This window comes from Colius striatus, chromosome 8 (assembly GCF_028858725.1).
Source record: "Colius striatus isolate bColStr4 chromosome 8, bColStr4.1.hap1, whole genome shotgun sequence".
Lineage (NCBI taxonomy): Eukaryota > Metazoa > Chordata > Aves > Coliiformes > Coliidae > Colius > Colius striatus.
The window spans coordinates 1408326-1433283 of NC_084766.1; the positions used below are offsets into that span (position 1 = coordinate 1408326).

The 24958-nt window shown below is 51.8% G+C and overlaps 1 protein-coding gene across 24 annotated transcripts in view; it reads right to left on the reverse strand.

Annotated features, from left to right (window-relative positions):
• SORBS1 (sorbin and SH3 domain containing 1) overlaps positions 1-24958 on the reverse strand; it is a 145897-nt gene that overhangs the window by 25289 nt on the left and 95650 nt on the right. For 11 of the 24 annotated variants that reach the window (XM_062001183.1, XM_062001184.1, XM_062001185.1 and 8 more), the window contains 14 exons: positions 23998-24113; positions 20995-21774; positions 20173-20544; positions 17312-17459; positions 15258-15287; positions 13569-13744; positions 12808-12871; positions 11224-11286; positions 8096-8143; positions 7855-7984; positions 7421-7535; positions 4345-4428; positions 1567-1671; positions 76-125 (listed from right to left, as the gene is read on the reverse strand). In XM_062001183.1, coding sequence (XP_061857167.1) covers positions 76-125; positions 1567-1671; positions 4345-4428; positions 7421-7535; positions 7855-7984; positions 8096-8143; positions 11224-11286; positions 12808-12871; positions 13569-13744; positions 15258-15287; positions 17312-17459; positions 20173-20544; positions 20995-21774; positions 23998-24113 — 2281 coding nt within the window. Of the gene's footprint in view, positions 1-75; positions 126-1566; positions 1672-2210; positions 2277-4344; positions 4429-7420; positions 7536-7854; positions 7985-8095; positions 8144-11223; positions 11287-12807; positions 12872-13568; positions 13745-15257; positions 15288-17311; positions 17460-20172; positions 20545-20994; positions 21775-23997; positions 24114-24958 lie in introns of all 24 variants that reach the window. The other 13 variants (XM_062001188.1, XM_062001192.1, XM_062001194.1 and 10 more) reach the window with 13 other exon arrangements.

Genomic DNA, 24958 nt, shown 5'->3' on the forward strand with positions numbered 1-24958 from the left:
CCTTCCGACACCCAAACCCACCCCACCTGCCCTCAGATGGCGAGAGAGACATCAAAGAGCAATTGGAACACTTACTAGGGAGAATGGTCTGTGGCAGTCTCCAGAGGAGCAGCACCTGCTGTGTTCTGCAAGAGTCCAGACAAAGGAGTCACTGACACACGCCAGGAGAAGGAAAAAGCTTGCTCAAGTCATTTTGCATCTATAGCTCGAGTAGGAGCCTTTAAGAGACATTGAGGTTCAAGTCTAAACACAGTTTAAGCTGTCAATGCCCTAGCAGAAAAGCAACAGCTTTCCTGAGCTCCTCCAGGGCAGTGACAGGTTTTTAGCACAGCCCATGCTCCTACTCTTTTGCCTGCAAATGAGTCACTGTGAGCCAAGCCAAAAGCAAGAAGAGCTAACCAGCTGGGCCAGGCCCAGGAGACACATGCTCAGCATTATTCCCCCAAGCTCTTCCCCCCAGCCCCTCACTGCTCTAAAGGTAGGTCACAGCGTCTCTGCAGCACGGCACATTCCTCAGCGTCCAAAGCACGAGGAAAGCAGCGTGTCCCTTCAGCTTCCTCACTCCAGCAAGCAATGCACAGAGCCAAAGCCAGTCCTCAGCCACTTGCTTTAAGTCCATCTAACGCTTCCTAGGCACGCTACTGCCACACTTGGAGGCAATTCTAGAAGGAATGCCCTAGTTGGCATCCCCCCACCTCTCCTAAGTAGGAAGAAAAAGCAAACAGTAGCTTTGAAAAAGCAGCTTTTCCAAGTCCTGGTGAAATGCTGCAGCTTCAAACAAAAACCAAGAGGAAAAAGCAAATGCAAAATGGTGTGTTACCAAATGGATCTGTCACTCCAGGGCCTGGGGACCCTCCCAGCAGCAGCAGCAGCAGCTGAGCTGCCCTGGCAAGGTGCAGCACAAGGAAAACGCTCTAAAATGTCTTGGGAATATCCAAATGTGTGGCTGCCCTGAGCCCCTGGCAGAGAGCAGGGCTGTGTGGAGGCAGAGAGGGAGGGTTGGAGCCCCTGGCAGAGAGCAGGGCTGTGTGGAGGCAGAGAGGGAGGGTTGGAGCCCCTGGCAGAGAGCAGGGCTGTGTGGAGGCAGAGAGGGAGGGTTGGAGCCCCTGGCAGAGAGCAGGGCTGTGTGGAGGCAGAGAGGGAGGGTTGGAGCCCCTGGCAGAGAGCAGGGCTGTGTGGAGGCAGAGAGGGAGGAGGGTAGATGGCAGCGCATGAAAGGCACCAGATGATGACGTGATGCCGACCAAGAATTTTAAGCTGATTGCTGCTGCCTATTCATGTGAAAAATAGAGACCCTGAAGCTAAAAGCCTGAAGGGGGCTGTGGGCTGTGGAGTGCAGCTGAAGGGGGCCGGGGCAGACGGGAAATCCCTGCATCTGAGCTGGGTTTCCAGCGGGTTCCCAGCGTCGCGTTCTGCTCCTGCTGACAGCCACGCAGCAAGCCATGCAGGCACGAGGGTCAGAACCAGCAGCTACCCCAACCTCATTCCATAACCATCCAGCAGTGAACAGATTAGAGCAGAGAGTTTGGAAACAGGGATTGGCAGCATGAAAAGAATAGGAAATACCTTCTGTGGCTTTTTATGTGGCGCTTTATAAAGCTTCTCCATTTTTTCTAAATCTGCCTCTAACTCAGTCTGGTAGAGGTAGAGGTCTTTTTCTAGATCACTCTGCTTAAAGAAGGAGAAGAAGAATGGGAAAATAATGCTTAGGGTTAGGGGAAACCAAAGGAATGTTAATTCTGACAAAAAAACACAAGCCAGCCTTTTAAATTGAAAACCAAAAGACAGAGCTGGTGTGGACAGTGCAAATTCACTGGCCATCAACCACCCCCAGTCACTGCGGAGGAAACGCTGCCAGGCATTTCACATTCGAAATAAAGAGATGCACAGGCCTCCCAGAATCTAATTCTACAGACCATAAAGTTACAAAACCCACCTGTAAAGAAAAAACAGAACCAAGCCAACCCCAAAGTGCAATGTGCTGTTAGTGTGATTATCAGTGTGAGGCGAGAGCGAGACCACCACTCCAAACTACAGCTCACCACTACATCAGTTCACCAGCTACTGATTGTTAGGCTAATGAGCTCGAGCCCAATTAAAGAAACAACAAAAAAGAGAATCACTCCCAACACACAAAACCCAAGCAATGCTACAAAGAGAAACTACAAGAAAAGAAAGGAACCCACGGACACGCACGGGAGCACAATTACCTTTCTATCCTCTCTAGTAAGGATAGAGCAATCTCCAGGAGTATAATCCCAAATCTTTTTTGGAGGCTGATGGAAAGCAGAGGAAGGAAATGAGGAAATGGAGATAAGGAGAGACATCACAGAGAATATGGAAACTGGGTTAGAACAGAGTGGGGGCTGGGGGGAACAACAGGGGATTTGCATCAACACTGAGAGGAACTTTAAAAACAAACCCAAAACCACAACGGAGAAAGAGAGAGAGAGAGAGAGGGATAAATCTGCTACAGCACAAGTGTCCAGAGACCATGGGAGGCAAAAGGGAGCACACATGCAGCCTGGGAGGGGCTCTTGTCAGTCGTGCTGGAGGACACTTTCCACCTTTGCAAGGAGCTTTACGGGAGTGTGGACTCTGCGGAGGGAGCCCACAGCTGGGGGTTACAGCACTCTGAACACAAACCCAAACCAAACCAAACGGGGACAAAAACACACAGTCAGGGGGAAAAAAAGAACAGAAAAAAGTAGCATTTCTTTTGCTCATTCTTCTCTTCCAAAGGAAAAGGTAAAAGAAGGGCCTTTGACAAAGCACAGGGAGCCTGCTCCCACCCCGCCAGGCCGTGGATACATACCATGTGGGCAAATGGCTGACTCCCCAGGGGTGGCATTGTGGGGACACGAGAAGGCACAGTGGTTACTTTGGTACTTCACTGCTTTGGGGGTTTGTCTGGGGGGGTTTGGTGGGGAGGATGGGACACATGGAAGTCTGGGAACCAGCCATTTAAAAATTCATCCTGGAGGTGAAGGCGCCGGTTTCAAGCCAGGGATTCCCTGCTTGGGTGCACACCTCAGCATCAGGGAGGGCTGTTCACACCCAGAGGCCTTTGTCCTGATGCTCCTACTCAAATAACACCACACTAATGAATACCCTGACTTCACCTGATGTGTACCTCTCCCTGAGGTACAGCTCCAAGGTACCCTCACAGCCCCAAGAGACTCTGCCCCTACTCTCTGCCACCACAGCACATTTGCTTTGTTTCCAAACAGAAACGACCTGTATTGGCTGGCAAGCTTAGCACCATCCTGTGTGTCCACACTGCCTTCTGTGGCCACGGTACTAAAGCCACACTGACAGGCAATCAAAGCTTGTCAAAGTTTATCAAGGCTGAGAGTGAGCTACAACACCTGGGTCTTGGTCCAGGTTTCTTTCTGGACTGCCTGGATCTGTAGTTTGGCTCTGTCCCACTTTCAGCCAGCCACCAAGTGCCTGCTCCTCATCCACCACAGCAGCAGCTGCAGGGGGGTGGCTGGTTTGAGGTTTGGAGGGAAGGAGGTGAGCAGGACGTGCATCCCCTCACGTGGAGACTCAGCCCCAGCAGCGCACTGGGAAAGCATCTGTGTGCAGAGACTGAGCTGCCTGTCTGCAGGGCCTGCTCACAGAGCTGCCCAGAAGTGCCAAGCGTCACTTCAGCTGCCCTGGGAAGCTCGTGTGCTCTCCTCCATGGAGAAAGCACCACCCTGGTCATTCTGGTGTCTTTGGAGAGCAACTCCCCCAGTCCCACAAGACCCCTGTGCCCTCCTTTACCAGGGCTGCCTCCTGCCACACATCACACAGCTACAAATGAAGTCAGGAAGCCGGGGGAATCGTGCCTGGGGAAATACAAGTTACCTCCAGCAATGGAAAATAACCAACTCTGGGACAACCAGAGAATCTCAAGTGCCAGAAAGTGCCAGCTGGAGCTCTCTGGTTAGGCATGAGGCTTGGCCACCAGCCAGCTGGTCACAAAAGTCATCCTAGATCTTGCCGGGCGCAGGGAGAGTGAATAGGGACTTTCAATAATGAGAACAAGGCATTATTTCTCATGTGAGCAACAAAAATGCAGCTCCAACTACAGGCTGTGGGGGAAAAACCACGTTGCCTTGTTGCTACATCCTGCTGGCAAGGGAGGGAATGTTTGTAAATGGCTTCAAGACACTGCAAGCGGCCACAGAAGAGCTGCTCTGCATCAGTGCTGGGATGCAGCTGCTCCAGGGTTAGGGCCTAGCAAAGAGATGGGACAACCATTAAAAATAAAGGGGAGGGGAGGGAGGTTAAAAAAGCAAAACCAAAAAAGAGGCAGGTTGAGTTGCTTGGTGCTGGCAGCTCTGTTCTGCAACTTACCGGCTTCCCAAACTCCAACTCCGAAAAGAATTTATACCAAGGCTCATTCTTTAAATCTATCTCTTCTGGGCTTATTTCCCGAGTCTAAAGGAGTTGGTGACAGGGGAGTGGAAGAGAGAGAAGGATAACATTATGCAGAGAATACACAGAAAGGAACTGTTAGAGATGCAGACACCGTGGTTTCTGGGCCAGAAGGCAGATGTTTAGCCCCGTAATTTGGACCTTCTACAGCACCTCTCCCACCGAGGCCGTGAACTGCTCTGGAGCCGGGGGCTGAGCCCAACGGCACCGCTGTGAGCAATGAGTGAACGTGGATTGCATGTTCCAGATCAGGAGACCCACACAGACAGGGACTGTGCAGCTTGCCCAGAGCCACAGGGAGACCTGATGGAAGAGCTGGGAGGCAAGCAGCCATTCTTGTTTGGTCAATCTTCATTTGGTTGAGAGAGAAACACTCAGTGGGAGCTGAACCAAACACTGCATCTTTAACAGCACATGAATATGTGAGAAATCCTGTTCCATACACTGCAAACAGAGTGAAAGGTGGTTTTCTAAGTCAAAGGAGACACGGGTCAGAGAGAGCACACCCCTGAGGGGATGGAGGGAGAGACAGTGCCACTGCTTTCCTCACAAATACGTGTTAGAGTCAGACAAAACTGCAACAAAGCGAACTCAGACAGGACAGAAAACAGCACAGTTGGGAAGGAAACTGCCTTTTGTTCATACAGTTTGTTCTGATGAAACAAAACAGGAGTTTAAATAGCTGTAGCTGTTTCCAAACACCACTGGTAAGAGAATAAAGCCCGTTGCTGGTGGTGCTACTCCCCTAAGGTCAGCCAGCTAACTCCTGCAGTTCACTGCACCTAGGCTTGGGCACAATGGATCCCAGTGCATGAGAAATATCAATACACAATGTCTGCAGTGCCAGTGTGATGCCCAGTGCTCCATCACAACAAGTGATGAGCCACACACGCACACAGGGCCAGCGTGCAGTGTCCCGATGCACATCATCCTGTGATGGGCTCACTGAGGATGCTGAATGCTCCAGGCTCTGCCACAGCCCCGGCATTCACAACAAACACCTAGCTCAGGATTGATGCTGAAGGAGGGGAATGCTGCAATCTGAAACTGAGTTGCATCATGTTTGATCTCTGATGGCCTGGAGGAAGATGTGGCTATTTCTTACAGGCCCAACAGCAGCAGTGCCTCCATTTTCCTCTTTGCTGCACTCCAACTACAAGCATCCACCTTGTTACATAACTGCCTGTACATTAAAAAAGTGCCCATGGCAGGCTCTTCATTGCTCTGAAAGGGATTTGGAGTGAGATAGTCACGGGTCTGGGTGGGATCACCAGCAAGTGTCCACAAATCTCCTGCTGCCTCCTTGCAAGACGTAGCTGCTAACCATTGCATTACTGCTGTACTTCATGAGACCAGTGGAGACCTTCTTTCTTCTGTGAGCTATGGCTGCAAATGAAAGCTCAAAAAAGTCCCTTTGGGAGTAACACAGCTGTCAGATCCTTCTTGTCTTTGACGGGCTCTCTACAATTTTTCTCTCTTATGCTGACCATGGACCTGCTTGTGGCTTTTAGACTCCAATTCATCAGCTCAATTAAGTGCCTGATGAAGTCTGGACGTGTAAGCAGTGTCACTGGTGCTGACAGAGCCTTTGCACAGGCTTAAGGACACAGATGAAGCAGGCCTTTTGCCACAAGGTTGAATCTTGGCTGCTGCTGATGACACGACATTGCCACTGAAGTCAGCAGAAACCCTGCTCCAGGGTGGACTGCAGGGATGGAGCTGTCATGCTGTGTTCAAACAGTCCTCACTGGCACTTCTCTAATGGGCTGAGCCAAAGCCCAGAAGGGACAGGAGGGAGTCACCCACTGCCCTTTCAGGGGGCACTCAGAATCACGTTGCTATCAGGAGCAACTCTTGCAGTCAGTGTGAAGGGACTCGGGTGTGGAAAGCAGCAACGGACCCGGGACTGCCCTCCAAGGAAGGAAGGAAGGAAGGAAACCCCCTGAGATACTGAGGAGAAACGTCAGGGCCCAGGCCAGACACTTCTGTTGATTTAAATCACTGTTCGTTCTTGTCCAAAACCCTTGACAGATGTTTCAGGAGCGTTCCTTTCCCTGCTCCATGCATGGACCAATGCCTGAGCTGCTGAGGCACAAGCTCCAGCTTCTGTTTGGAACCTTGTGTGCAATCAATGATTCGAATTGAATCCTTCAACTTAATGCCTACCTATAACAATTACATCTTCATGTCCCAAACTGGCTACTCACTATTAACCTCACTCAGTGTTTTCTGGCACTCAGGGTGTGCCCTGGGCCACCGACAGCCACCTGAAGTGAGCTGTGCTGACTTATGCAGGACTGGCTGATGAGGCCAGTACCACCTCTCCGCCATGCCCCTTGCCAAGCCTGCAGGATGAGACCTTAGCACATCCCTCAGCTGTCACAGTTCCCAGCACTACCTCAACCAACTTGCTCAGCACTCCAGGGTGCACGCTGGTGCAGCTGGGGAGCCAGCTGCCATTCAGCTCTCCTGCCACAGGGGTGGTAAGATCCAGCCGAGCAAGGAAGCAGCCCCCAGCAGAGATGGCCGTGTGCTAACGCACCTCAGAGGCACCTCCTGAGGCATGCCACAGCCACCCTAAAAAGTTGTGCTTTGGTGTTTAAAGCAGCAGAGGAACGTAGAAAGTGAAGCAACCTGCTTTGCTGCATAATGCCTGAACCCTCTGCATCAACTAACGCTGTGCCCTAGAAACAGTACAGCTGGCAAAACAGCTGCTGGACAGGTCACAGTGTCAAACAGGGATTAAAACCCGGGGTTAGTGATCCATACTTAACACAGAAAACAACACGTCCAAGAGCAAAGAAGCCTCTTAATCCCCCTGGATCTTGCTTAATAGGGAACAAAAATGTTAGGAAGTTAGGCAAACCGGTCTTCAAAACAAAATACACGTCACACGAGCAGGGCAAGGTGAGCATGGGGAATCCTGCCCCAGGGGAACTGCCCCAGCACTCGAGGAGCAGGGTAAAGCCACAGAGGAGGATAAAGCAAACGTTACCATCTTCTCGCTGTTCAGAACTGAGGACTTCCCTGGCTGGTAGTCATAAATGCTCCTGGGCTCCGCGCGGTACTTTCGGGTGTCCACCTTCTTGTCTGGAGGCTCCCAGTCAGTCCTGAGGAAAGAGGGATCCCTTAACCCAAAGCACTGTGCTTTCTGTGGAGTCGAGCACCTCCTCTCCCTGTTAATCATGGTTTAATCAGGGCACTTTGACCTAGGACAGGAGGCTGCTGCAAGAGGAACAGATCAGAGGGCTCAGGGCACGCCGCCGTTGACCAGGCGCAGGCAGAGCCTGACACAGCTCGGCTGCTGAAACCACCGCAGCAGAGGAGGTCTCTTCTAATAAACCTCCAGACTTTGGTACCTTTCCTGAGTGGAAGCAGCTTAGTGATGGGTTTCAACCCAGCTCACACGCACGAAGCAGCTCAGGTTACCTTTCCGGGCTTGACTTCAGCGATGAGGTACGGTTTGGCAGTGGCAAGGTGGCAGATCTCTTAACAACCTTCTCTGAGTCAATATTGTCCATCTCACTCTTGGAGCGGGGAACTGCAGGCTGGGTTCTGCCTGTGGGATGAGGCAAACAGGAATATGGGTGAACCTGACAGGAGGGGAATACAGACACGCTTCACGTGCTGTTTCTGTGGGCAGGTTGCAGAGGAAGTGTGAGCTACTTACTGTCCTCAGAATAGGAATAACGGGGAGAGTATGAATCTGAATCCTCATCTGCAAGACAAAAGCATTTTCCAAGTGAGTTAAGAAAGCCCCAAAGCAGCAGCAGCAGCAGCAGAGATCCTTCTACTAACACATCAGCCCCGGTTCCAGGGACATGCCCAGTACTCACCACAGGGAGAGGATCCCAAAGCAGAAAACCTCACTGAAGTTTAAACAGCATTGAAACAGAATTCCTAGATTAGACATAATCACTGATGCACTGCTTACACCAACTCCTTCTTCCAGGCCCTCACAGCACTTCAGAAAACAACCACTTTTTATCACAGAGCCCCTCTACAGCAAAGGCTATGAGACCCACTTTACCAAAAGCTGAGACATAAGTGGAGGATCTAAAAGCTGTAGTACATGCCTGAAATAACTCATCAGGTGCTAGACACAGCGGCAAGGGCTGAAGAGCCTTGCTCCCAATCACATATGAGAATCACTGGGACATCCTCCATGTGTTGACTTGCACACAAAGTGTCTTCACTGACTCAGACATCTGCTAAGCACAGACAACGCTCTTGGCCCAAGACACACACGTACACCTGCACCAAGACACTGTCCTTGTTCTGAAGGGCTTGCTTTTGAACTAAGGAAGATGTGCCTATGGAACACACTAGAAACGTTCAAGCAGCCCTAACAGAGCTGTCACTGCCATCAGTGTAGCTCGGGGGGTGGTTCAGCCTCCAAGTGCAACAACTTTCCCTCTCTGACTGTCACTGCACCACCACAGCCATGTCACTCCCAGGACACACTGCTGCCTTGAGCTGTGCGACCAAAACCAAAGAGGTGAAGCTAGAAGAAGACAGATAAGGAGAGGACACACTAAGAAAAGTGTTGTGTGAATTTAGGGATGCCAATCAACAGACTGAAACAACTTCCAGATCTCCAGGAGCACATCCATCAGCTGCAAGAGCCAACCTCAGCTTCTGGAGCAAACAATCGGCCTGACACAGCTGACCCAAAGCTCCGCTCCAGGCTTTGGAGGAAGGCTGAAAAGTCTTAACTTTTAGCCTCTTTGCTGAGTTCTCCTGCTGAATGAACCAGAAGGTTTAGGTTCCAACCAGATGGTTGCTGACACCGATGTGCTTATCACAACCTTCAGGTTGAAAACACAGCAAAGGTCAGCTTTCAGGCCAATTCTCATGTTTGGAACCTGAATGACAGAAAGCAAGGATTTATCTCATGTTGTTACAGTGAGTTGTTTGTGGAATGGACTGATGTTCCTATACAAAATCCAGGTTTACTGAGACAGGAAAACACTTGGTAAATCACAAAACTTTCAGCCCCCACAAATACAGATGAACAAATGCCTAAAAGTATCTTCACAACCTTTCACCTCCAAAGAATTCGAGGACAGCAAATGATACCAGAAGCCAGCAAGACCAAAACAAACAGGAGAAGCTTTTCCCAGTCTCCATCATCCCCTGAAGCTGTAGAACTCCCTCTACACAATGTCTGCAGAAAGAGATCTGTGTGTTTTCAAGCAAGCTCTGAACTCTCATGGAAGGGATGGTTATGAAGGACTGCTGACAGCACCTGGGTCAGGAAGTCCTGAAGACAGAAATGTTCACACAGTATAAATAACACATAGCATCAGCAATAACATGTAGCATCAGCCCAGCATTATTTAGGCTTTCTGTGTTCTTCTCCTCTTCCCTGTACAGATAGGTGTCCATCAGCTGGTCCTGCTCTGGCAGGGGGATTGGACTGGATGACCTCTAAAGGTCCCTTCCAGCCCTTAGGATTCTGTGATCTATGGGACTCCTAATCCATTACCACCATTGGTTGTGCAAACTGTGTTAGTCCAGGCAGGAGCAAAATGCACTCTTCAAACCTCATCACGAACAAGAAAAGCGAATCTCTGTAAAACTCCTTCATCAATTAGTTCCTGAGAGCCTTCCTCTCTCACCCTTACCCTCACACCATCCTGCCAACAGGAAATAACTTCCACTGCATTGTGACTTGTGAGACAGAACATTTCCCCAAGAGATGAGCAAGGACCTTAGACAGCTGCATGGCAGCAGGCCACCTCCACTTTAACAGCGAAATGCACCTTACTCCTACCTCCTGCTCTTCTCTGAGCACCTCAGCTAGAACCCATATTGTATGCTTTCTTCTCACAAAGTACCCCCCAGACATTGAATACAAACATTGAATGCTGTGGTTAATCCTCTCACCAGGGCTGGCCTGAGGCATGGGCTAAGGAGGCAAGTTACCTAAGGGCAGGATCTCAAGTGCCACTTAAGCACCAAGTCGACAAGGCTGTCACCAGCCATTTCCCCATCAGGAGCCGTCTGTGTGTGCAGCAGGCTCCAGAGTTTCTCCCAGCTCAGTGTCCCCATGCATGCACACGCAGGTACAGGATTGCCACTGCCAGAGCTGCTGCTTCAGCACCCCTGAGCACAACTGCAAAGGGTTTGTTTGAAATTTGAAGGAATCTGCTGAGCACAAGAAGAGTGCCAAGGTAGAGACAGTTTTATTCCAAGTTGTGAGATGTGCTGATGAGACTTTCCAACTCTGCCCTTGCCTAGATGTGCCAAGTGCACCTAAGGCCAGCCCTGAACCTCTGTTACCAGGTTATATTTCTCCTAAAAGACTACACTGGGGGACTGACCCAAAACCCACGGAAGCAAGCAGCCTTTGCACCAGCGGGCTCCAGTGGCCTTTTGGGTCTGGTCCTAACACTGTGTTAATATTCAAACCCAGGAGTAAATAACGAAATAAATGTACTGATCCGAAAGGGAGAGGTGAGAGAAATCCCAGTTAAACCACATCTTTGTATGTCAGTCAGCATTCTAGGCGTGTTATTCAACAACCACGGCACGCACACGCCTGAAGACACCCCGGGAAGCGCATGAAACCAAGCGGCCCCCAGGTCTGAGGCATTAGTCAGACACCAGTTACAAAGCCAGAGGAGCACTGCAAAGCCAAAAAGGCATCATACAGTCAAGGCAACGCTTAAAGAGTGCAGCAAATCATTAGGTGGCAGCACAAGGCTCAGCGACTAGGAGGAAACTCCAGGGAGAAAAGAAATGGAGAAGGCAGCACTGTGCAGAGAGAAAATGGATACGGTCCTTGGTCATTACCTTCAGACATAGGGCTAGGAGTAGACGCAGGAAACTGGTATGTAGGAGAATAAGGATTGTCTTCTGCAGCAGAGAAAAGCAGTGGGGTTTGAGACTATCCACAGGGAAGTGGAGGTTCTGCTCCATCCCCCAACTCCCTAGCGCCATATCATCCTATTGCTGACTTCCATACCACCACAGTAAATGGCACCACACTTGTAAAATACAAGATTAATGGATTAGCAGAGAGGCAGTTATTTACTTTATGCAGCACACAAGAAGGGAACACTGGCCATTACTGAATTTCCAGCCAGTGTAAGACACGGGTAACAAACCTAGAACCTGAATCTAGTTACTATTAGAGTGCTACAGTACAGTTAAAGCACAAGACAACAGATACTCTGACTAAACTTCTGGTACCTTCAGTTTTTTGCTGGATTTCAGGAAGTTCTGGAAATATGTAGGTAGGGCAATAAGGGTTTTCTTCAGGAGTGTCTAAGGAGAGGAACATGATTTGCAAAAAAGAAGAGAGAGGACAGATTTAAAGGGGAAGAAGGGCGAGACACGAACCCGCACCGGCTGCCTGCAGAACCGTCCCTCTCCCGGCATCACACCACCAAGGTGCCTCTTTGCTCGCTGCTGCCCTGCATGTCTGGGCCCTGTGAGGGGTCCTGGAAGCCCAGGTGACTCAACTCATTCTCCTCCTGAAGCATGGGCTCTGGCTGAGCAGAACCACCTCTGTTAGGAGCGCTGGGATTAGGAAACAGCTCGACTCTTTCTCAGCTCATTCCATCCACCGCAACACAGCATCTCTCCACGCATGAAGCTCACCACGACAGCATCTGCAGCAGCAAATCCAGCCCCAGCTCTGCATGCTCTGTGTTTCATTGTGTCAGCCAGCTCTGATGGGCATTTCCCTGCACGTCGGGCTGCTCACAGGATTCAGTTTGCAGATGCTACTGCAGCTTTTCTCACACAGAAGAAAGAGCAGGAACAGACCAGCAGCCGGGCAGGGATGTGCCCTGAAGTAGGGGAGGCCCTGAGAGTGCAAAGGCTGCAAGTGCTCAGCACCACTGCAGGTTCCAAAAGGAGAAAATCTGGGGTTTTGAAAAAGCAAGGGTTCAGATTCTGACCTCACCAAAACAATGGATGGAAATCTTCTCAGGGGCTTCAGTCAGCTTCAAATCAAACTTTGCTATGCAGCTACTAAGGCTTCACAGTGCAAAAAGTTTTCCCTTATGCACAGAGCAGTTTCAGTGACAACTAATTGTCCTTGAAGAGTGTGGGTGGGAGGGGTTAGCTGCTGCTAAAACTGGAGTTCAGGGAGCTACCTTCTCTAAGTATGGGATTATGAGCAGACTCTGATCTCAAGCAGTACTCTTGATTTCATGAGGGCATTGCAGTTCACCTTTCAGAACAACTCACACCCTTCTTTGGGCTTCACCTTTACCTCATCAGAGATTTCAAATACATTGGTTGAGTTCTGTGGTGCAGAGTAAACACTAGTTAACCCTTTAAACATCCAGTACAGCTTCTCACATGAATGAGACAAAATGCTACCAAGGTGGCCTTTTGAAGCAAATGAAAGCATCTGTGTTACAGTACCTCTGTTCAGCTTGTGGATCTGTTTGAACATTGTCTTGTACCAGTCCTTGGATCTGTCTGTATTCTGTTGGGAAAAGAAATCCACACGTCAGCAATCACAGCCACGAATCCCAACAGCCTGGCAGAGGTCTGAGCAGCCCTCCAGCCATGAAAGAGGTTGACAGCCTGCTACATGAAATGAATGCTTTGAAACAGGAGTGATTTCACTCAGGTACATGATGTCTCAGGTACTGGAACTACAGGCTTCACTCCAGCTACCAATAACATACAAGCTCTGCAGGGAGAGGTTGCAACTGTGCAGAACTGTGGACTGTATGGAAGGCTTTGCCTGGTAATCTGGTTTGACATCTGAAAGCAGACACCTTGCCTGCTGTAGTCACACATACCGAATCCCTAAATACTCAGTGGTCAGTTGGAAACATGCAGTGTTCAAGTCACTGCAGATACCAGCTGTAGGAACAGGTTAACAATTCTTTGCATGGTAATTTGTCCTTAACACTGAAGGAGCTTATAAGATCTGTGCCTTTAAGACAGCTGCAATGAGACAAAACTCTCCCTTAGCTGCTAATGAAACAGAAGAGCAGAAAGCAGTATTCTCAAATATAATGAAAAGAGATATTAATTCTTAGTGTTTTCCCCCCAAGGCAGATGAAACAGGTCACTGAAACCTTCATAATAGAACACACTGGAGCTCTATCTGCCCCTAAATCCCTGCCCTGGGCCTCAAGGCAGGCAGAATCTGGCCCCAGCTCTGTGCTTACCCTCAGGGGAATGCCAATGTCATCCACGGAGCTATCAGCCACGTGCTGGGGGCTCTTGACAAGGCTCCTCTTCTCCTCCATCACTTTCTTCTCACTTGGCACCGTCCCCTGAGCTGGCTTGTCCCGAACCAGCGCTGAATCAACTTTATCAGGAGCTAGTCTGTCTGGCACTGAGTCTGCAAGTGACAACGGGGAGACTCTTATCTCATCCCAGCATCCCACTGCATCCCCATCTTCCACTGCTTTGAGGCAAACCCCTAGCAAGCAGTTGATGAGACAGACTGTGTCACTGCTAGCTGTGGTTAGCATCTGGGCTGAAGGAAGGCAGCTGCCAGGAACGTGCCTGATCGCAGCAAAAGCAGTTGAGTGTCTCTCAGGCTGTGACCCTCACACGAGGGCCACAGGTGGGCACTGCTTTTGGACAGCTTGCACTCACCTGCCTGCCAACCCCAGTTACAGCCAGCATGTGATGCTTCCAGTTCAGCTCTGTGCCCTCCCCACAGTTTGTAAACAACAAACCCCACGGCTGTTTGAGCACAGAGCTTGACTCCTCTCACATGTGAATGTGCATAAAGGTGGGGAGAAACAAGCACTTGCTCCAGACTGCCTTGCTGCCTCCTGGAACGGCTTGGTGCCACCTGACCATCAGCCACACACGGCAGCAGGCGCCAGCAAGGGAGCTCAGGTTGCTCTGAGGATCTGCAGAGCTGCAGCACACCAGTCCTTAGGGTCTGCTGAGGACCTTTTCTAGGTGGATTTTCTGGAGAGGAAGCATCTGTCTGTGACTTTACAGTCTGCCTCATCAAGACTTGGCCGAGTCCTGTCCTTTTTACATCAGTGCATGCATTGGAGAGAGAGAGAGAGAGAGGTTTATTCACATGCACGTCACCACACTGCTCAAGCCATTAAATGTGCAGAAACCCAAAAGGGGCAGTTAGTAGTGGAAGGGCTCATGCACAACAAGGCACTGATCTGTTGGGACCTTGAGCAAACACAGTTCTGCCCTGCAAAACTCAGCACGTGAAGTCTGAGTGGGACGTGCTCTGCCAGGCCACAGCCCACACAGCAGAGCAAGAGCACACAGCACTGGCTTCCCTGTGCTTTGGGATATTTGAAGTGTTTAAGCACTCTGTGTGACTCTCTTCCCTCCTACCTCTCCATTTACCCTGCCATAGCTGTGATCAGTGAGTAACAACAGGGGTAGGCAGCACGTACGTGCTGTTCCCTGCAATGCCCGCTGCAGACTGAGCTACGTCCATTTGAGGTGTGGGGAGGGAAAGATGATCAAGAAAACAACTTGCTGTTCTTTCCAGGAGAGATTAACTCTAGGGGCTGTGTAGAGAAACTTAAGAATATGCCTCAAGGGAATACACCTAAAGGCTGGAAAAATCAGCCCCAAAAGTCAATTAGAACCAGCCAACTGCACGTAAATAAATCTGACAGCCTGGGGGGAACAGAGGGGGAATTTAGGATTCTGACATATTAACCTGTGTCCACACAGGCAGCATTTGGAGAAAAGACTGAAATCAAACATTCAGTGACTTGGAGAAAGCCAGGGCAAGTATCTGTGCTAACTCCTTTGCAGTTCTTAGGAAGTGTGTTTGCTGAAGGTACTCCATCAGCTAACGGGGCAGCAGCTTTGCTCCGGCACAGGCAGCAGCGGGGGGCAGCAGACCTTGCACATCCTACCTGCCAGGCTACTAAGCCTTTTTTGCTGTTCTGTGATGAAGGAAGAAACAAAACAAGAAAAGAAATACAGAACAAACGGGTCAGACATGAACAGCAGGTGCTCTGGGGCTGCGCTTCTGACAGGCGAGAGATACGCTGCGGACAGAAGGGCAGCAGCTGCTGGACGCTGTTTCCAAACCCCCTGCCAGAGTGACGGTGCACAGGCCCCTCTCCACGCAGCAGCCTCGTGGAACAACATCACTCTCACCATGCTGTGACCAATGCACTTGCAAACAGCATTTTTTTTGGTTTATATTTGTTTCCTTAGCATCAGAGAATGAAAAAAGTTGGACAGAGAGGAAAGACTCAACTCTGTTACCGTTAGCACCAAGTACACCTTGAAACAACAATGCTGTAGCACTTTGATGGGATACACAGAAGGATCAAGTCACTGTTGGTGCTTGCTGGGTCTCTTCACAAACTACAGAGCCAGAGATGCAGTGATTTGCACACAGACACAGCTTGGTTAAGGCTCTGATCCTCAGAATGGTGCCCTTGGTTTACAGCCTTTCATTACCGAGCTCCCAGAGTGGGACGTTTGTGGTACCTTCCAGTGTGTTTGAGCACCCTAAAGCTGATGCTTACAGCTGCTCTCTAAAGGGAATGCCCAAAGGACTTGTACAGGTCACGATGGGAATAAACCAACAGTCCTCAGCTCTCTGTGCTCTACTCCCTGGCAGTTAATCCTTTCATTTAAAGCACGAAAGCCATTGGAAATGAACAAACTCTTTCACTGACATACAAAATACACTCTCAAAAGCTCAAGTTGTTAATGCAAAGACTTCAAAACTTCAATACATTAACCACACCTGTGATATCTCCACAATAAACCATGCCATGCAATGCCTGCCCTGCTGCACTGGGGTGGCGCGGGACACTGGCCAAGCCAGCCTGCAACCCTCCAGGTGTACGCTCTTTGCTGGCAGAACACACCTTCATGAGGTGTTTGTCGTAAGTGGTTCATCTCAGCAAGGGAGAGAGAGATTTCTCCTTACTAAGTGCAGCTCCCTCACCAATATCTTCTATGGCTTTTGTTCTTTAACTGCAGCCCTTCTGCTCTGCTGACCACTGACAGCAAGCTGCTCCTGTGAGAGCTGCCAACGCACGAAACAAACCCCCTGTGACGTGGGCAGAAGGGAAGGTCAGTAATCTGAACCTGGAAAGGAGCTGGGAACCACCTGCTGCAGGGCTCACCCTTCCAAGCAGGCCATCAGGAGTGGGCTGCTGTGTTATGAAAGAGGAGAGGAGGTGCCAGTGGGGACGGTCTCAGCTTCAGCCCTCACCCTCACTGATGAGAACTCTATTCAGTCACCAAGGTCTCCTGACAAAAACATGTGGGAGGCTGGGGTAACACCAGCCATCAGGAGAACTGGAAACGAGAAGCAAAGTTTCCCTCTGATGCCAGAGGCAAAGAGATGCAGCTCAGAGGGAGCTGCTGTGAGGCAGAGAAAGGCTTAGGTTACCAACCATGGGAGTGCTCAGACAAGGTTGTTTTGTTTATATGCAAACCCAGAGCTCAAGGGCTACTTGATCCAGTCATGGACAGAGGAACAAGCCACCAAGTTGAGACTTCTGAGAGTAAACAAGTTGTTTACTACTGGGTATATTCTGCTGAGAATCCAGAGCTCAGACTTCTCCCACAGTGACTGAAAACACAGCTGCTTTCACACCGCAGTAGCTGAGAAGTAACACATCCCCTTTTCAGACAGGGACAGGCTACCTCTAGCTAGCTTGCTTCTGCTGACAGCCATGGGCATCCCTCCATGATGGGAGAGGAGCTGTTTCCCACACCTGTAGCCCTGTTACAAGTCTCTCCCCCAACCTCAGAGCAGCTTCTCATCCACAGGCAGTGTCCCACGCCTCTAACCTGCGCCTTGCCCCTTGTGTCCCCAGTCACTCCAGCTTTGTCAGCTCTTAGTACTCTGGGCTTCGTTGCCCCCACACACACGTCTGGCAGTTCCCCGTGGCGTGGCAGGCTGTGCAGGTCACACACACCTCCAGGCAAGCCTCCTTACCTCGATTGTGCTGCAAGAGGACAATGGTGGGGTTGACGATTGTGGTGGAAGGATAGGCAGAGGAAGACTTGCTGATTGAAGTGAAGGAGGTTGGATAGTCGGTGCCAGTGCCAGGCTGGGGCACTTCATTCAGCACAGGACCTGGGCCCTGAAACGAGGAGTGGCACGGCGTTAGCAGCATGCAGCACGTGGGCTGCTACACTGGGAAAGGCTGGAAGAAACCCAAACCATCTTAAGCTGCATGAGAAGCATAATCACAACAAGTTTTAGTAAAAGAAGGCACAAGCATGAGTGTTACCCTGCTCCTTGGATGTCCCCCGCTTGCTGTTAATGCCATTAGTTTGCTAAGGCAGTACTGCCGTGACCTGGTGATGGGTTTCACACCACCAACCCCAAAAGGAGGCACTACATTCATCCAGCAGAGTCTGGACCAAACACAGGCGGTCAGAAAGGGGCTAATCTGGTTGGGAGGGGAGCCATCCCTCCTCTGATACACACACACAGACGTTGGGTTTAGAAGGATCCCGTTCGTGGCAGGGCGTCAGACATGCAGAACTCATGCAACTCCAGCGCCACGCTTTACTAGAGCTGGTTTGGTAAGGAAGGCCGGAGGAAGAAGGTTGTTAGCACCATCACTCAGGAGACAGTGTCACACCTACCTGCTTAAAGAAAGGAAAGAAAACACCAAACCAACCCCAGACTGACAGAGGGCAGAAGTAGGGCTCTAGCAAGGAAAGTACTCGCCATGGCTTTGCCACTGGAGCACAGACAGCAAGCTGTTCTCCATCTCCTAAAGCATCCAGCTCATCATTCCCTTCTTTCAAACCCACCTCTGGTATCACCACAGCTCTGCTTGTTCTGCAGTAGGGGCTGTGTCAGCTGGGAGACTTGAGAAACTAGTTCCACTGTGAAAAAGCTGCTCCAGGCTTTCTTTGGTAGGGGAAAAGATACAAGAAGGGATGGTGCCTAAGACTGTGTGTGCTGGTTTCAGCTGACATCTTTCAAAGCTTAAGGAATTTGGATCTTTAATGAGGAAGGAGCATCCCAACAAAGGGAGTGTGAACCGTGTACCGGGTTCCTGTGCTCCTGCTACTCCACTGCCAGACTGAAAGGCTGCAGGCTGCCGACCTGCCAGGCACAGCCAGGCACTCAGGGGCACGGTCAGCACTACTGAGAAACGCTGGGTGCACACAGAACACTGGTACAGAACAATCCCTGCTCCTGGGTGAGTGCAACTCAGTGCCCTTCAGAGCCACCAGCGTCAGGGGAAAGGACTTTGAGGATCAGGCAGGGGCCTGAACAATGGCCAGAGTGCCTGTAACCAGAGCTGTGAGAGGGATCCTAGTGGGAACTGGCCATGATCACAACAAGCAGCTACAGCCTCTCCAGCCTACAGGGTAAAGAGAGGAACAATCTCGTTGTCCTGCTGGGTGAAGCTGGTCTTGCTCCAAGCAGCACATGGTCAGGCCATCACCAGGACAGAACCGATGGCCTTCAGAAATCGATGTCCTCAAAAAGAGAGACCCAGCCCCATTTTGCTGGTGTGATAATGCTCCCACCAATGCAGGTTAGGAAAAGGAGCCAGGAAAAAGTATGAGAGAGCTGAGTTTGAGCTTTGCCAAATGAAACATAAAGAACAACTCCAAGAGGAGGGATGTCGGCTCGGGACCATGTGGGCAGCCCCAGCTCAGCACCGCAGTGGGTGAACAATGATGATGGAAGCCACTGTGGAAGCCACCCGTGTGCCTGCATGCCTGAAGCAAGCACACACAAAAGCACCTCACTGAATCCCCACTGCTCCCACCCATGTGGATGCCTCATGGCTTCTCCTGGACTCTGCAGGTGGGCTCCATTAAAAAAGCCAACGAACCACACAGCAGCAGGACAGCCCCCAGCCACCTCCTCGAGCCAACAGACCTCTCTGCAGCTAAAACTGAAGCAGAAAGGCTGATGCTGAGGGCTTTGGGAAACGGCATCCTTGCTGGTTTCTTGCCTTTTTTCCCTGTTTCTGTAGTCAGAGAGCAGAGAAGGCACCACGGTGAGACCAGGGGGTTTCTGCTGCACTTTGCTTGTCCTTACAAGTACTAAATAGCTACATAAACCCAGCGAAGGTGGTGGCAAGACTTCTGTACAAGGACAGTCAAGCACTTCTCGCCTCCTCTGCAATTGGAACCGAGAGCTGCTTTTCCTTCTCGTCTCCGAGGGCTTTTTAAAGAGCTTAAAGAGAAATGAAACCTAATCCAGGAAGGATAGGGTGAATTCCAAGCTAAAACTGCTGTAGATTGAATTCTTCAGGGCTTTCAGTAACAAGTCATTGCACAGGGGAGAGACACTGCCCCTCTAACGCATCCCCCAGCACCCACACGCTTGGAGGACTCTGAGCTCTGTAACCTATCTCACTGCCTGTAGGTCACCAGATCCTGGCAGCAATCTTACACCGATGCCAGCAGGGATTTGTACAGACCCCACGGGGCCCTGTGGCTCCAGCAGAACAGACACCAGCCCTAACCTTTAACCGCTCTGCCGTCCCCGCTTCCAAACGCAGTTAAGGATGCTGTTAAAAGAGCTGTACTGTCGGCACTGAACTCACTGAGCAAATCCTAAGGTGTGCATCACCCAGCTGAAGGGGCACAAAGGGAGACAGTCAGGTGTTGGGAGAAGTCGATAGGGAGCTGAAAGCTGCACGAGGCAGGCAACAGGCATGCACTAGCACAGGACATAAACAAGGTTTCAGTTGTCATGCTGCTGGCAGGGAGCGAGTCATCACTCCTCCCTCGAGTTTAGTATTGCAAGGAGAAAGTAATTTTAATCTGTGAATACAGATTTAGGGAAAGGGCAAGGAGGGCACTTGGCAAGCTTACTGTCCGTGAGACGCCTCCAGCGAGTTCAGGCTGCCAGCCCCTGCGCAAAGCCCCCGCGGCGGGAGGGACAAGTGAAGGTGGCGTTGAGAAGAATGGCAGTTTCGGGTAAACAGAGGGTAAGGTGCCGGGTGTGGAGGGTGCCTGGTTATGGTGGGAGCCCCTCTGGAGGTGTGGGGGAATGAAATCGTCTAGAGTCGGGAAAGTCAAGGGTGAGCCGGGAGGAACGGTCTCGGGGAACGCGGAGCCTTGCCCGAAGGGAACCAGAGGCGGTGGCGGCGTGCTGGAGCTGCCTTCTCGCTGTCTGTCTGGGTTAACCTGCAGAAGGGGCACTACTATAACCCCAGGCTGGGCTGTGCTGGTGGCAGTGGCGTCCTGTGGGAAACAAGGTGGTGTTACGCAACGGGGCAGACGGGCACACAGCGTCATGCAAGGATGCGCCCACGAGGCGAGGCCCCGGCGGGCTCCTGCCCTTCCTCAGCCCTGACGGCTGCCGACACGCGCGGTCCTCCAGAGCAGCCTGCCTTCCCCTCACCGCCCCTACGTCCAGCCGCGGGACAGCTCTGCCTTCACCGCAAGCACCGGCCGCCGCGCTGCAGGCAGCTCGCTGCTTCTACACCTGCCTGAACCAGCAAAGATCCTCTCCAGCCCGGCCCCGGCAGCCACCACACACGCACAGGCACACAGGCAGGGAGGCGGCGAGGCTCGGGCGGCACAGCACGTGCTGGGAGATCGGGGAGGAGGGGAGCAAAGCTCGAGGGGACGTCGGTGAAAAGAACCGGTCACGCGGCTGAAAGAGAACAAGGTTACGGAGAAAACATGTACCATGCTGCGCCCCACGGGCCGGGCCGGAGGCTGTCGCTGCCGGGGAAGGGCAGGCTCTTTTCTCATCCTGTCCTCTGCGGCAGCAGCGCTCGGGGGCAACAGCGCTCTGTCCCTCACGGCTGGCGGAGGTGGCGGCTGAGTCCGGGAGGGCTGGCCCGCACCATAACTAACTGCGTCTCTACTGAGGACAATGTAAAAGTACGGCCTGGGAGGAACAGGAGGAGGAGGAGGAGCAGGAAGAGACTTTCCAGTATCTGTTACAGAGGAAACAATGTCGGTGGCCGGTGCCTGAGTGAGCTCAGCGCCCAAACTGGTGCTGGCTGCCGGGTCACGTGCGGTGCCAGTGGGACTTTCAGACGCGGCTGAGCAAGTGCTGTTAGATAAACAAGCCACATATAGTTTGGTGACCTTTTTATCCGCCTTCGTGTCGGGGCCGGAATCCATTCCAGCCTCGCTAGCGGGACCTGCCCCGTCGGGGCCGTGTGGCGGGGCTGCCGCGCCCCAGCAGCAGCGGTGTCCCGGGAGCCCGGCATGCAGCTCGGCCCGGGGGGCTGCGGCCGAGCCCCGCTGCCCCCCGCCGACGCTCCCCAGGGGCGCTGGGGACGAGAAGCCGCGTGCGCCGGCGCTGGGGGAGGCACGCAGCGGGTAAGGCTTGGGGGCACTCAGGTACACGCGGTCCAGGACGGGCACCGGCGGCGCGTCGGTCGCCTTCGTGTCGGCGCGAGGACGCCATGCAAAGCTTTCCTCCTTGGGAAGAGGAGGCCGGGGAGGAGCGAGGGCCTGCCCGGGAGGGGAGTCGCGGAGAAAGAGAGAAGGGAAGAGAGGGGAGAGCAGCACCAGATGAAAGGAAGGAGGGAGGAAAAACAATCGGTAAATATGAAGAACGAATTCTGTCGTTAGGTTTGGGTTAAGCGGGGTTTAACACAGCAAGAACAAAAAGCAACCACAGCATCTGGAAGGGCAGCACTCGCACACGCTGCCTCACGCACGCTCACCACTGCGGACCCGACCCCCTCCCCAGCCCCCACCCGCACGCCTCTGTCTGGGCACAACACACCTCGGTGCTGGGCTGTTTCGAGAGGCCTGAGCAGCAACAGAGCCACGAGCCGAGACTGAGCGTCCTGCCTAACCAAAGCCAGGCTCACTGAGCGCTTCCCAGCACAGGGGCCTCTGAATGGCGGGCTCAGAGCTGTGGGACACCCCTGCAGGTGAAGGGCACTGCTGATAAAGCAGCACGTCTGTGCTTCCCCAGTGCTAGTGACAGCACACATGGTGTGGATCCCACAGCCTGCCCCAGCTGGCATTTCTTACTTCTAAAAGCCAGCTCTCCAATTCCCTCCTGAGGGGTTCTTTTCAGTCCTGAAAACGGTTCAGGAAGACCAGAGCAATTACAGCTTCAGGAGGAACCGAGTTCACAAGAACTGGCCTCCAGAACCAAAGATGACTGACACAGAAATCCTGCTCCCAGTACCTAATGCACAAAAAGCCTTGCTGGGTTTGGTTCTTTGCAACACGCAGGCTGCTGACTCCACAACTGCCTGCTGCTGCAGCCCTGACTCCAGTTTGCTCCTGGAAGCCAAACTGGTTGGATGTAACACAACTTAGCAATAGACAGGTTCTGTTTGATTTGTTGCTTTGTTGCCTGTAGTTGAAAACTATAAACCACAAAGCACCCACCTAGTGAACAGCATCTCCCTGCACTCTTGCACCTTAACCCTCTGCCGACTATGAAAGCAGGTTTTAAACACACTCTCCTGTCATATCTTTATGGGCAAAGGCTGTCTCAACCACTACTAAAATGGACAAAACCAGAGAACGAGGATGCCTTAACAGCCTGCAATGTCCAAATCTGAACACATGTTCTTCTTGTTACGTGGACACAGACATAGAATAGCTTCATACAACTACAGCCCTTCTTCCCCCTCCCCCTGACGTGTGAGGGAGTGCAAAAGCAGTAAGTGCTCCTTCTGCTTCTGGAACAGGCTCATTCCTTTTGATTCCTTAAGGACAGCAGTTTCAGTTTGGGGACTTCCAAGAGCCACAGCATTTCCCCAGGTCAGGTGAGGCCTCCCTTCACCACTACACACTATTCTCAGCAAATACCAATTCACCACCTGCAATTGCTTTGTTCCATTTTCTTGCACTTCAGCTCAGTTGGGACAGAAAGCCCTTTAGACTTCTGTGAGAAGTGCAGTCGGTGTCAGTGCTCCTGCCTGTTCATCACCAAGATCAATGAGGGGCTGCAGGAGAGCTGTAGGAATCAGGCAGCACAGCAGTCCCTGTTTGAGGGTGCTGCTCCTTCCCGTGCCCTCACCTGAGTCGTGGCTTCCTCCACTCTCTCTCACAGTTTCAGGGGCGGTGCCTGCTCTGTGGCACTGCTGCAGGTCCCTGGTGATGGAAGCAGTCCCCCTTACAGGGGACCAGGCTTTAAAGGGACTCTGTTTCACCCAAGGAAGTGCTTTATAACAAAGTGCTTCCTTACCAGCTTTCAGACTGTGTCTGTGCAGACCAAGTGCACAAAAGGAAAAGGATGAAGTTGCTTTTCTCTTAATAGATTGGCTTCAACAACTTGCTTGCAAGCACAAATAACCTTTCCTTTGCTGGCTTTCACCAGTTACAGTGCTAAAACTGAAAAGCACCTCCCCAATACCTTGTTTTTAATGTAGGGTGTAACTCTGCTTTCTGCCTACAGCAACCTCTAGGAAACAGACCAACACAAAAGCCAAAGCAGTAACAGAGGACTACTTCACCTTTTTCCTTGCAAACAAACAGCACTGTCCCCTCCTCCATGCCCCAAAGGAGCACTGTGGCTTGCCTGAGCACGAGAGCTCCCCAGCACTGTGCTCACATCAGCCTTGCCCCCCTGGGAATGGCAGGGAACGCTGAGGCATGGCTACTTACCCGAGTCTGCAGCAAGTCTGGGGTTCAGCCCAGGCCTCCTGACGGCAACTCCAGTGCTTGAACCCAGAAGGTCACCCTCAGGGCCCCAAAGGGAAGGCTCACCTGCGGCTTGCTGTCTGAGGAGAGGTTGGGGCGCACGCTCCGGTAGCCCTTGGCAGCCAGGGAAGATGGTTGGGCATCCCCATTGGCATCAACGCTAGCCGATGACCTCCAATCATCTACGAGGGGAAGGAACATTCAGATCACAGAGGATTCCCTCCAGCTACAGCAGGAGCGAAAGCACAAGTCTCTTCTTCCCCTCCCACTATTCTTTTCTGGTTGGTTTTTTTCCCCCCAGGCAGTATGAAATAATTCCAAGCAAGCACCAGAAGCAACACCACAAGCACACAATGTTTGTACCTGTTTCTGGATTTTCTGGCTCCAGACCTAAGCATTTCCCAGGACAGGAGGGACAGAAGAGGTGGGGGGAGGAGGACAAGCACAGAGGAAAAGAAAGGGGGAAAAAATAAGGCGTTACATTTCCCGCAAACGTGGAGCAATCCCAGTTCCCAAACCAAGCTGGGAGCTCAGAAAATGCCTTCTGACTGGGCTGCCTAATTACCATAGAGACCAGCCCTAAACATGATGCCCTCCTTGTTTCTGACCTTTGTAAACACAAGGCAATTCATTCAGAGCAATGAAGAAACAATTGTTCCCTGACATTCTCCTCTCAGAGGCCAAAGGCAGCCCAGCGAGCTGCTCTCTGAAGCTGCAGCCCGGCTCCCAGGCACCAGGGACTGCTGCAAGCACAGGGAGCCCCTCTCCAGCCACCACATGGGCCATGGAGATGGAGCTATCTTCACCAACATCCCAGAGTGCAATGAAAGGACTGCCAACCAGTGCAGCAGGTGTTGCAGCCAAGTGTGTGTGTGAAGGGAGTTGCAAAATGGGATGTCACTTGCCAGCCCAGTCCCTGCAGCCACAGCATTGCTCCCAGCACCTATTCACCCACCTCCCACTGGGCTCCTCCTCCCCACCCCTCCACCTGTTCTGCTGTTTGAGTTTCATTTGGAAACCTCTCTCA